The 13,079-nt window shown below is 39.0% G+C and overlaps 1 protein-coding gene across 8 annotated transcripts in view; it reads right to left on the minus strand.

Moving 5' to 3' along the window:
• PCCA (propionyl-CoA carboxylase alpha subunit) overlaps window positions 1-13,079 on the minus strand; it is a 419,699-nt gene that overhangs the window by 315,784 nt on the left and 90,836 nt on the right. For all 8 annotated transcript variants that reach the window (XM_021715457.1, XM_021715463.1, XM_021715461.1 and 5 more), the window contains exon 6: window positions 2,993-3,124. In XM_021715457.1, the coding sequence (XP_021571132.1) occupies window positions 2,993-3,124 (132 nt within the window). The remainder of the gene's footprint in view (window positions 1-2,992; window positions 3,125-13,079) is intronic.

The raw sequence follows: 13,079 nt of genomic DNA on the forward strand, positions 1-13,079 counted from the left end.
TGGCGGGTCTCGAACCCACGGGCTCAGGCAATCCACTCACCTCAGCCTCCCAAAGGCGCGGGATGACAGGCTGAGCCACCAAGCCTGGCTATTACCCCATTTTTTACAAGGGACTTGAGATCCAGAGATTTTGGTACTTGCAGGGGGTTCTGGAACTATTCCCCCACAGATATCAAGGGATGACTGTATTTTAAATTGTAAATACACCCCCACCCTTCAGCATTTCCCTTCTCCATTCTCTCTGTCTTACGTTTCACCATAGCACATATTTTATGTTTTATTATTTGTTTATTGTGTGTCTCTCTCTTCTATAGTATAAGCTACATGAGAGCAGCAAAGGTTTTCTCGGCTGCTTTTGCTCTCTACTATAGTTTTGACACTAATCAAACAGTATCAGACAAATAGTGTGCACTTGGTAAATATTAACTGAATAATTGAATGAATGATTTAAAACAGGATGGGTGAAGCGCAGGGTATTAAGGGAAAATATAGAAGATGACCTAATCTAATACAGACAATCAAGGAATGCCTATATAAGGAATCTGTGTTTAAGCCAATAAGTAGGAGAAATCAGAAATGAAGACAGAGACAGAATCAGCATACATATGATAGAGTTAAGTACACAAGTTTCAAGAATCTGAAAAACATCAAGTATGGCTGATACATACAATGAAAATGGTAGATTGGCATAATATCAGTTTGAGAGAGAAGTGAAGGTCAGTCATTTAAAGGACTTAAATGAGTAGCCATTCAAGAGTTATTAAAGGCAAGCATATGAACAAACCTGAATTTTTGATCTGTCGTGTAAAGTGGTGAGAATTAATTGGATGGAAGCAAAAATGGTTACAAGGAGATCAATGAGAAGGCTGATGAAGTCATCTAAACTTGATGATGGTAGCTGGAACTTGGTTTTAGCATGGGAAAAAAAATAAGTAAATGGATCGGAAAACTATTTTACTGAATTTTCTACATTGATATTTATCAAGAATTATGCCACGTTTCTGGCTTGAGAAACAGTGTGGAAAATGCCACCACTTTCTCTGGGAGGAAAAAAAGAAGGATAAGAAGTTTAGAGTAGGGGTCAGCAAACGTTTCCTTAATGAATCAGAAAGTAAACATTTTAGGCTTTGTGAGCCATTTAATCTCTGTGGCAACTACCAACTCAACCATTATAATGAAAAAGCAACTAGAGACAATATGTAAAGGAATGAACATAGCTGCATTCCAATAAAATTTTATTTATAAAAACAGCAGTACATGGGGCCATGGTGTCAATCCCTGATTTCAAGAGAAAGATGATGAGTTCGGCTTTTGACTTGATCCTTTCAAGGTACCTCAGAGGCATCAAGTAGTGAGAGCTGCTTCAGAACCACAGGATATACAATTTTAAAGTTCAGAAGAGATATCTAGAGCAGATAGGTTTGAGGTTTGTCAGAAAAGATGGCCCTGAAGCCATGAAAATAAAATTGCCCAGGGCAAGTTGACATAAGAAGAAGAGAAAATGTCCAAACAGGATTCCAAAATAAAACCAACATTTAAGGAACAAACATAGGAAGAACAATCGTCAAGGAATCTAAGAAGGGGCATTCAAACAAGCCAAAAACACAAAAACTAGAACTGAGTAATGTGCCAGAAGCAAGTAGTTCAGGAAGCAAGTACGAAGGGACCAAAAGATTCAAATGCTTCTGAGATTGCGATAACACCAGGATTCAAAATTATATATTGGATTTCATAAAAGGGAGAGGCTGCTGGTAGCCTTTGCAAGAGAAATTCCACGGGAATGAGGAAAGAAGCTAGACTACCATGAAGATTAAGTGGCGGTTATGGAAATAAAAGTGAGAAAGGGCAATTCTTTGGACCTTTCGCTATGAAAGGGAAGAGAGAAGGAAGGTGGCAGCTGGAGAATGACTGGGGTGATCACGCTCTATGAACTAAGAAACGCATTCTTTTCCACTCAACTGTGAGAACCATGATGTGAGGAAATTTGTGCATCTTGTTTAATCACCACACCCTTCCCACTTAGCTGAGTGACCAATTCATGTGTTTGCCCAGCATTTTTAATAGCAATGGTAATGAAAAGGAGCTAAAAGATGAGGAAAGTTTTGAGACACAGAAGAGAAAAGATCATCAGCAAAAGCTCTAGCCTATGAGGCTATAAAGGAGACATCTAGAACACAGGAGGAGGAGCTGGCTTTACAAAGGATTTACAACACTGCTTCCCTGTAACAAGAGGGAAGAAACATAATGGATGAACACAGTTAAAGGTAAATACAGGTAAACACAGGCAAGGCACTGAGCATATTTATTAAGCAGGGGCCAAGTCTTCTAACGATCCTGTAATGCATGAAACTATCCTGCACAACGGAGAATCATCCAGCCCAAAATGCCAACATGACAATAAGAAGCACGGAGATGAAGAGTTTGCCCAGACTAACTTGAATCAGAAGGTCAAATCTACATAGGGACTCTCTCCTAACTAGGAAAAAGAAACAAATAATTTTTCATGAATGAGGAGAAAATCACACACTCCAATTTCTGCATTTCTTCCTCAGAAGGCTTCAGCTGCAGAAGCCACTTGCCAAATGTTTGGGATCCATAGTCACCCATAGCTATACCACTCTCACCAGAAACTAATAATTTACATTTTATGCATATGGAGAGAAGCTCTAAGTAAAGATACACAGAGAAAATCATAATGTAAACATTAAACATATGCCAACATTAACTGAAATCCAGAGATCTGACAACACATTTTTTTAATCACCAAGTTTTCTCCTTTAAAAGTATGAGTCAATGCTGATTCATTAAGTACAATGTTTAATTGGCTTTTCTTTTTAACTTATGCCATTTAAAATAATCCAAGTATAAACAACACAGATTTTTTAACCTACATTTGTATTGCCCCAAAAATAATAATTACATTTCATCTTATGCTTTTGACAAAAGGTTTGACTTGAGGACATGTACAATAAAGATTAAAGTAGCTTCTCACCTTCACTACCCCATCAAAGCCAGGGATTGTGTTAACCTTTGCTTTCTTAGCTAATAATTTGCTTTCAATCTTGTCACCCATGGCTTGAATAGCATGTGTGTCAGGTCCAATAAAAGTAACATCTTCTGCTGCCTGTGGAGAAAAACAAGTTGAAATTTATAACAAAATCATCATGGAACATGATACAGGGTCACAATTTTGTGAAAAGAAAAACTCATATTTATATTTATTAATTATTTATATAGCAAAAACAGCTTAAAAGTAAGCATTTGAGCTAGCACATTAAAATATATATTACTGTATTGCATATAGTACATGTGTGGCTAGATACATGAAACAAAGTCAAATCAGACAACAACAACTTAAAGTAATAAAGTACTCCTGCTTGATATTAACAGTATTCTCTGGAAAAGCACTCTAGGACGTTAAATTTGTATATAATATCTTCCCACCTAATTGAACCAGTAAATTCACCTTTAAACACTTTGTCAATCTCTACCCTGCAACATAGTGCCTAGTGCACAAATATCCACATTTGTTGAACACCAACTCTGTGCCAGGCTCTGAGCTAAATGTAGGAGACAGCACGGATGAAGACTGCAGGATATCAATGAATTCCTGGGAACATGAACAGATCACTGATACCTCAGAGAAACAGACAAAATAAAGTACACCATGTTTATATCCTATGACTACAAAAGATGAGTCAAGAATACAGTAGGGAAGATAAAAACCACAAAATAAACCCCTAAAAAAAATAGAGTGGGAATTTTACTAGGCAGAATTATGGTTTCAATAAAAAAACGTTCTGGACAAACCACACTTAGTTCCTTGACAATGAGTCAACCTCTCTGTGTTTATGCCATTATAGTAAATAAAAACGCTAATGAGGTAAATAGATTTTGAGACAGAACAAAATATGATGCAGTTAGCTCCACCTCAGGGCATATACAAATAAGGGAGGGGCTTGCTGAGATAAAGGATGATGTCATTGTGTGAAGAACTGAAGTTAAACACAAAAAAAGACCTGTATGCTGGGCATCATCAGTAAGATGCCTAACTGTTATTCTCCTAGGCCCTTTGGTCATAACTGGCACAAACAACAAATCGCTTATATGTACATCACTTTGACCTCACCCATTCTACCTGTTAGCATTGCTGCCTGCAAAGAATCTTGGCTCAGGAAAGGAGCTCCACTCTCCTGGTAACTGGAGCAGCTAGAACAGCGTGTAGTGCTTTGACCGCTCTCCCAGCCTTCATGGCCTAGAAGGATTAAGCCACCCAGAGCAGGAAGTGGAGGCAGAACAGGGAATCAACAAAAGGCACATATGAGGAGATAAGTATTTGGGAGATGAGATGATGACAGCAGCTTTGCACATGCAGAGCTGAGATGCCTGTGGGATAGCCAAGGACCTGTGTTCAGGAGGGAGATACAGAGCAACAGATGAGACAAGACCAGGCTGAGATACAGATTTTTTTTTTTTTTTTTTTGAGTTGGAGTCTCACTCTGTCGCCCAGACTGGAGTACAGTGGCCACTCCCGGCGACACAGCCTCGACCTGCTGGGCTCCGGAGATCCTTCCACCTCAGCCTTCTAAGTAGCTGGAACTACAGGCATGCGCTACCATGCCCAGCTGATTTTTTCATTTATTGTAGAGATGAGGTCTTGCTGCCCAGGCGGGTCTCGAACCCGCGGGCTCAGGCAATCCACTCACCTCAGCCTCCCAAAGGCACAGGATTACAGGTATCAAATATAGGAGGGAATTAAAAGTTGTGGATGAAATCATCAGAGAAAAAGAAAAGCCAGAAAAGTTTTTTTTTTCTTAAAGACAGGGTCTCACTCTGACACCCAGACTAGAATGGCACGATCACAGCTCACCCACAGCCTTGACCTCCTGGGCGCAGGTGATCCTTCCATCTCAGCTTCCCGAGTAGCTAAGATTACAGGGGCAAGCCACAATGCCTGGCTAATTTTTTTATCCTCTTTTTGTAGAAACAAGGTCTCGCTATGTTGCCCAGGCTGATCTCAAACTCATGGGCTCAAGCAATCCTCCTACCTCAACTTCTCAAAGTACCGGAATTACAAGCATGAGTCACCATGCCCAGCCCAATGGCTATAAATTCAAGGTGTATGCTCTCTCTCCTGCCCAAAAGCAAGACAAAAGAAAAGGAAAATTTTAGACCTTGAGTCCAATAGTTCGTTCTATTGGAGAACAGCTGCCTTGAAGTTTGATTAGAGAATTAAATAAAATAATGTAGGAAGGGAAACTATCTTTTCCTCCTACCTTCCTAAGTTTATGGCTGGGGTACTTACTACAAAAGACAGATTAACAAAAGAAAAGCTTGTATCCCACATCTTTAAAATAAAATATATTAAAAATAATAAAAAAAGAAAAGCATACACATTTATTTAATATGAATTTTACATGACATGGGAGCCTGCACAAGGAAATGAAAATCCAAAGAAACAGTTAAATGTGAGTGTTTCTTTAATACAGAGTTGATGAAGAGTGGCCGTAATGGAGAAATGATAGGCCAAAGAGCATGAGGTAGGTATAGTAAACTGCAGGAAGTTAGCAAGGCCTGTGTAGATTCCTCTCCGCATCCTTTGGTGTTTGGAGAGGAGGCTGTTCCTTTCCTCCAGGTGTAGGAAGGGCATCTCTTACATGAGGGTCTTATGAAGTGTTCCAGAATAAGTTCAGAAAATCCTCCTTAGGTTTTCCAACCTGCTTCAGGGAAGAAAGGCAGGGGAAGGTCAGAGAGACTTTCCTGCTTCTGCTATTTTCTCCAATTCCTTCAGCTTAAACTATTCAATATGCTAAAGTGCCACATTTTGGAGTAGCATGTCCTGAACCCCAGCAATAATAATGTAAAACCCCAGAGCACCAACCTGAGTGCCACAACTATTAGTTATTGTCTGCTATCTAGAAGTCTCAATAAAAAAAGAACACTAGAATAATAAGACAGCTCAGTCCACAGGATCCCAATAGAGTGTCCAAAAAAATGTATACACATTTTAAGAAAGGAAAAAAAACTGTATTAAAATCGTAAAAATTAATAAGATGAATACAGATCATGTTTGACTTCTTCAATTATAAGAGTTGCTCAAAGTGGTTACCATTAGCGTCCAGACACTTCTGATTATGGTGAACATCTCTTAAAATGTATATACATTATTTGGGCAACCCCAGTATATTACAGGAACCCAACGACCTACAATTTACCAGTGTTACAAGTGGAAGAATGCTAGATAGGAAACCTCCTCAGCTATAACAGATACTCATGAAGTATCCCTCCATCAAATGTTTGTATCTAGTTTTAATAGAATCTTGTCTTCATGAAAACAATTGTATGCAAAAACCCCAAAATGTAAAACACATGAGAAGTGGCACTGCTCTGTATGAGGAGATAATAGTGTTAGGCCTACACCTCCATCCACTTGAGGCTCCAGCTGTAGACTCTAATCATTTCAGACTAGGACAATAATCATATTCATTTCCCTTTATCCCAAACCTGCAACCCATTGAACACTAAGCAAAGGCAAGAGGAAACAATCATGCTTCAACTATCAACTGTCTTTCCATATTCTCATTTTACTTGCTAAGATGAAAGAATTTTATCATAAATGCTATTTTAAAAACCACTACACCAGGCAGACATAATCAAGTAATCAGAATAGTCACACAAAGAGTTGAAGAAATAACATAAATGAGAACATCCAAATACATTATGATTATACAGTAAAACTTCTGATTAGCAGGAGCCCAACAACCTGGCCACTGATTAACCAGATTTTTCTTATGCATTCTAATCTGAAGAAAATTACTCACCCAAAAATGTAAAATTGTTGAAGACAAAAGCTTACATCAAGTATTTAGTGACGATTTTTTTGTCTCACCCAAAACAAAAGAAAAATAGTCAGTAGTATGCTGGATAACTACTCCAACAAGTGTTTCAATGAACTTCCTTTTTATCAATATATTTTAAATGTATCCCCTAGGTTGGCCTTTATAAGTAACTAAAATAAAGTGAGAAAACAGCACCCTACGTTCCTGACTCCCACAATTCTGCAACCCAAGAGCAAGGATGGGGGCAGGATAAGACAGCATGATAATTGCAAAGTGATGGTGCATGTTTCAAAAGTATTCAGTGCCTATGCAAATAAAAACCACACTGAAATACCACCTAACTCTAGTCGGGATAGCCATCATCAATAACTCAAAAAACAACTGGAGGGGATGTGGAGACAAGGGAGCACTTCTACACAGTTGGTGGGAATGTAAACTAGTATAACCTCTGTGGAAAACAGGAGGTTTCTAAAAGATCCAAAAATCGACCTTCCATATGACCCAGCAATCTCCCTTCTAGGAATATACCCAGAGAAACTCAAATCATTCTACAAAAAAGATAACTGAACACGCATGTTTACTGCAGCACTATTCACAATAGTAAAAACACGGGACCAACTGTGCTGCCCATCAAAAGTGGACTGGATGAAAAAAATGTGGTACAAGCACACAAAGGAATATTACACAGCTGTAAAGAAGGACAAAATTATGGACTTCACAGCAACTTGACTGAATTTAGAGTCCATCATACTTAGTGATCTATCACAGAAATAAAGAACTGAGTACCACATGTTCTCACTCATAAGTAGACCTTGAACATTTATCATAATACTTCATAAAAGGGTTTGGCAGTGGTGGGTTACTGCCAGGGGAAGGAGGAGGGAGCACATAACACTAATAAGGGTACCTGATCCCAAATCAAGTGAAGTAAGGATCAATGGGAGGCCCACATTTCATCTGTATGATGACCACTTATGTACCTAACACAGAATTGTAGCCCACATCTTTAAAATAAAAATCTTTAAAAAGGATTTCAGTTCTTGACCAGGCTAGTTGTATGCCTTAGAACTTGAGGCTAGATTTTATCTACTGGTAAACTTTTGAAGTGCTTTTGTTAACCCAGTGTCTTTTGTTATCCATCTAATTATCAGCTTCCCTTAATTGACAGTAAGTCTTTTATATACACTATAGCAATACACTTTATTTCTTAAAAATGCTTTTTCAGGCCCTTTTAAATTTATCATGTGTTATGATAATGAAAAAAAATGGCTTTTTTTCCCCTTCATTACTGAAAAATACTTTTAAAGTGAAGTATAAGTAAGAAATTATGAACTGGACACAGTGGTGTGTGCCTATAGTCCCAACTACTTGGGAGGCTGAGGCAGGAGGACTGCTTGAGCCCAGGAGTTCAAGGCTGCCTTGTCCTATGATAGTATCCTGAACAGCCACTAGGTAACACAGGGAGAACATAGAGAGATGCCATTGAGAGAGCATGAACACAAGAGAAAGAAATAATGAAAAGCTAAAATCACTGCTCTAAGATTCCACTCATTTCCTAAATTCTGTGACTTTATGGTTCTGGACAAGTTTTGACAGAAGAATGGAGTAAAGACTCGGTTTGAGCAGGGCAATGATGAGATTTAATTGTCTTTAAGTTTTATGTTAGGAATGCAAGAACAAAAAAATTGCTATCTGTAAAAATTAAAAAGTATGATACATACATCATTCTTAGAAATACCACAAGTTAGTAAATTCCTATATTATGAATTCAGATTTTTAAATGTATACACTTTAACCAGGAATTACTACTGAGATAATTATAAAACTGAAAAAAAAAAAATTAGGCAAGAGACATAGCCATAGAAAAACTGCTGAACTGCCAAAAAGACCCAGATTCTGGTTTCTAATAATATTCCCTGCTAAAAGTAAACAGGAGTTCTGGTAGAAAAGGTCAGCTCCAGGATTGATTCAGGAGAGATAGAACATGAGATAAACTGAAAGCTTTCAAAAATTAATATAGCTATGTCAAAAGAATTGAGTAGCAGAGGGAAAGGAGTACCCACCAAACATAGTGATGACAATATGAACATCAAAAAAGAATAATGGGAAGATTACAAGGTTAAGTCATCCTTTCAAGACCTCAGAATAAACCTTTTCCTGTATCTCTATTTAAAATACAGTGCTCAACCAGGCTCGGTGGCTCAGCCTGTAATCCCGCACTTTGGGAGGCTGAGGTGAGTGGATTGCCTGAGCCCGTGGGTTCGAGACCCACCTGGGCAACTTGGCGAGACCTCATCTCTACAATAAATCAAAAAATTAGCTGGGTGTGGTAGCGCATGCCTATAGTTCCAGCTAACGGAAGGCTGAAGCGGAAGGATCGCTGGAGCCCAGCAGGTCGAGGCTGTGGTGGCCGGGAGCGGCCACTGCACTCCAGTCTGGGTGACAGAGTGAGACTCCAACTCAAAAATAAAATAAAATAAAATAAAATAACAAGGCTCTTTAAAAAGCAATATAAAGGAAAACTAATTTTATTCCTAAAACTAAAAAAATTAAAAGTATCAAGGTAAAATCTAATACAATGTGTTTTTTTGTTTGTTTGTTTGTTTTTGAGTTGGAGTCTCACTCTGTCGCCCAGACTGGAGTGCAGTGGCCATTCCCGGCCACCACAGCCTCGACCTGCTGGGCTCCGGCGATCCTTCTGCCTCAGCCTTCCGAGTAGCCGGAATTACAGGCATGCACTACCATGCCCAGTTGATTTTTTATTTATTTATTTCAAGTAGCTGGAACTACAGGCGCGTGCTACCACGTGATTTATTGTAGAGATGAGGTCTCACCAAGTTGCCCGGGTGGTCTTGAACCCGCGGGCTCAGTCAATCCACTCACCTCAGCCTCCCAAAGCGCAGGATTACAGGCTGAGCCACTGAGCCCAGCTAAAAGACATTTTAAACGATACAAAACATAAAATAATATAAATTGGAATTAGAAAAGCTCAAAAATAAGGTGACAAGACTCAGGATCCAATTAGAAAAAGACAATCATCTCAGAAGTGAAGACTAAACTAGAAAGAACATAACAGTGGATAATCAAATACTGTCTTATGAGAAAGAGTAAGTGAAGAGAAAAATATTTTTAATTTATAGGTATATCGGAAATGAATTTAAATAGAGAAAATGACAAACAATGAAGATAAAGACCAACTAACATATGGGATTATAGGAATCCTAGAAGAAAACCAAAGCAAATATATCTACTAAAATTCAAGAAAATGCACTTTAATTAAAAATACATAATAAACCGGGCTCGGTGGCTCAGCCTGTAATCCCACGCCTTTGGGAGGCTGAGGTGAGTGGATTACCTGAGCCCATGGGTTCGAGACCCACCTGGGCAGGCAAGACCTCATCTCTACAATAAAATCAAAAAAATTAGCTGGGCGTGGTAGCACGCGCCTGTAATTCTGGCTACTTGGAAGGCTGAGGCGGAAGGATCGCCAGAGCCCAGCAGGTCGAGGCTGCAGTGGCCAGGAGCGGCCACGGCACACCAGTCTGGGCGACAGAGTGAGACTTCAACTTGAAAAAAAAAAAAAATACATAATAAAAGACTACACAACAACAGGCCTGAGAAATTCAACCCAGAATGACCAACATACCAATAAATATCCTAGCAGTGTTATGTAAGAAAAAGAAAATAAGGGGGAAAGGAATATATAACTTATAACAAAAGAGAAATGTAAACTGTCACCGGACTTTGACAGCAACAATTTATGTCAAGAAAATGGAATAGTCTATTCCTGAGTAAGACACTTAGGAAAGAAAATATGACCTAAGAATTTTAACTTCAATAAAACTACCTAGCAAGTATTTGTCCTTTGCAGTAAGGTGAGTTTCCTGGAGGCAGCAGATTGGTGGATCATGCTTTTTTATACAGTTTGCCACTCTGTGTCTTTTCAGTGGTGTATTTAGTCCATACACGTTCAGGCTGATTATTGAAACATGAGCGTTTATCCTTGTCATAGGGCTCTTAGAAGGATGCTTTGTTTTCTTTTAACATGTGCATTTATATATACGTATGTGTGTGTGTTTTCATTTTTGTGAGTACTCTGTATGCAAAAATATGGAACACTTCACGAGTCTGCATATCATCTTTTCACAGGGGCCATGCTAATCTTCTCTGTATTGCTACAATTTTAGAATATGTGCTTCTGAAGCAAGCACATCTTGCAAGTATAAAAGGCCAAGAAAATGTAACAATATGCAAGAACTCGTCAACTCTGAGGAATCCAATAGAACAAGGGTTTGCAAACTAGTCTGTGAGTTCAATCTGACCCACTGCCTGTTTTTGTACAGTCCATGATCTAAGAAGGAATTTACATTTTTTAATTGTTTTTTGGAAGTGAGGTGTTGAGTCAGGGTCTCACTCTGTCACCCAGGCTGGAGTGCAGATTGGAGTATAGTGGAGCAATCCCAGCTCACTGTACCCTCCACCTCCTGGGTTCCAGCTATCTGCCCACCTCAGCCTCCCAAGTAGCTAGGACTACAGGCACATGCCTCCCATCTCAAACTAACTTTTTTAATTTTTGCAGGGATGAGGTCTAACTATGTTGCTCAGGCTGGTCTCAAACTCCTGAGCTCAAGCGATTCACCCACCTTAGCCTCCCAAAGTGCTGGGATTACAAGCATGGGGGGAGGGGATAATCTTTGTAAAATACTGCATTATTACATGTGAAAATTATAATGAAACTGAAACACAGCCATGTTCATTCATTTATATATTGTCTATGGTTGCTTTCTCATTACAAGAATAAGATTGAGTACTTGCAGTAGAGATTGTACGGCCTGCAAAACCAAAAATATTTACTATGTGGCCCTTTACAGAAATAGTTTGTCCATCCTATACTGGAGAATGGCACTTCAGGTAACAAAAATGACTAAAGAGGCATTGAAATAAAGAGCCAGTAGTTAGTAGTAGAACTAAAACCAAGTGACGGCTAAGAAAGACACACATATAGCTTAATGAGACAGAGACAGAGACAGAAATGGAGATAGATATATATCATCTCCATAGATAATAGCCATATTTTCTAACAATCTAGACATAGTAAAACATTTTTTAAGGTAGGAAGATTATGAACAAACACTTTTTTAAAGTTTTTAAGTAATCATATATTTGTCATCCTGAGATTGCTCTGAACAAGACAAATAAGCAATTCTGAGATATTCTAATTCTGTTATTTCCCTTATCCTTGAGAGTCAGAACTCTGAACATGGCAGATAAAGATACAAAGGTTACAAAACAGCTTAAAGTAAAAGTTCTTCGATCTTGAATTTAATTTCAATCTTGAATTTTAATTTCAAAATTGAATTTTAATTTCAATCTTGCATTTTAACTTTTAGGAGTGAAATCATCACCCGGACTCCCTTGCCAGAGTGGGGTTTCTCAGGCCAGTTTGCCAGCCTCTTCAAGGAACTTTTTTGGATTAAAAACTTGAGTTGGAGTCTCACTTTGTCACTCATGTTGGAGTGTAGTGGCACAACTACTGCTTATCTCAGCCTCATCCTCTTGGGTTGAGACAATCCTTACACCTCAGCCTCCTGAGTAGTTGGGACAACAGGTGCATGCCACAAATGCCCAGCTATTTTTTTTTTTTGCTTTTTTTGTAGAGCAAGGTCTCGCTATCTTGCCCAGGTTGGCCTTGAACTCCTGGGCTCAAGCAATCCTCCCACCTCGACATCTCAAAGTGCTGGGATTACAGGCGTGAGCCACTGTGCCTGGCCAAAAAATATTTTTTGTTAAGTGCATTCTTATGTTTGGCTGGGAAGCCTCAGTAAAGATTAATATTTTGTACAAAATGAACCATGGTGAAATGTCATAGGCTTGGACATGAGCGGTCAAAGCAGGATCCAGTCTCTGTTGTACCATTACCTCCAAAACACTCAAACTTTGCTTTTGGTATGAATGAGGCCAAAGAATACCTCATGAGGATAGAGGCAGAAGAGTTGATCAGGAATCCAACTTACTAATGTTTGCAAAGAAAAAGAATCTTCCCAATGCTGTGAGTGCTACTGAAACCACAGAGAATCTGGGACCACATTGTGTGAGCAACAGTAACTGCTATGTCAGGCCACTTGTACCAGCAGCATGGAGAAGGGCTCGCTACAGGACCAGGTGCTACCCAATCAATGATGCAATGGGAAATAAATGGATGGGGGAGAACTCATCCTCCTTCCTCTTTCTTCCTCACTC

Source organism: Carlito syrichta, unplaced genomic scaffold, assembly GCF_000164805.1.
Source record: "Carlito syrichta isolate Samal-C Ts95f unplaced genomic scaffold, Tarsius_syrichta-2.0.1 Scaffold307134, whole genome shotgun sequence".
Lineage (NCBI taxonomy): Eukaryota > Metazoa > Chordata > Mammalia > Primates > Tarsiidae > Carlito > Carlito syrichta.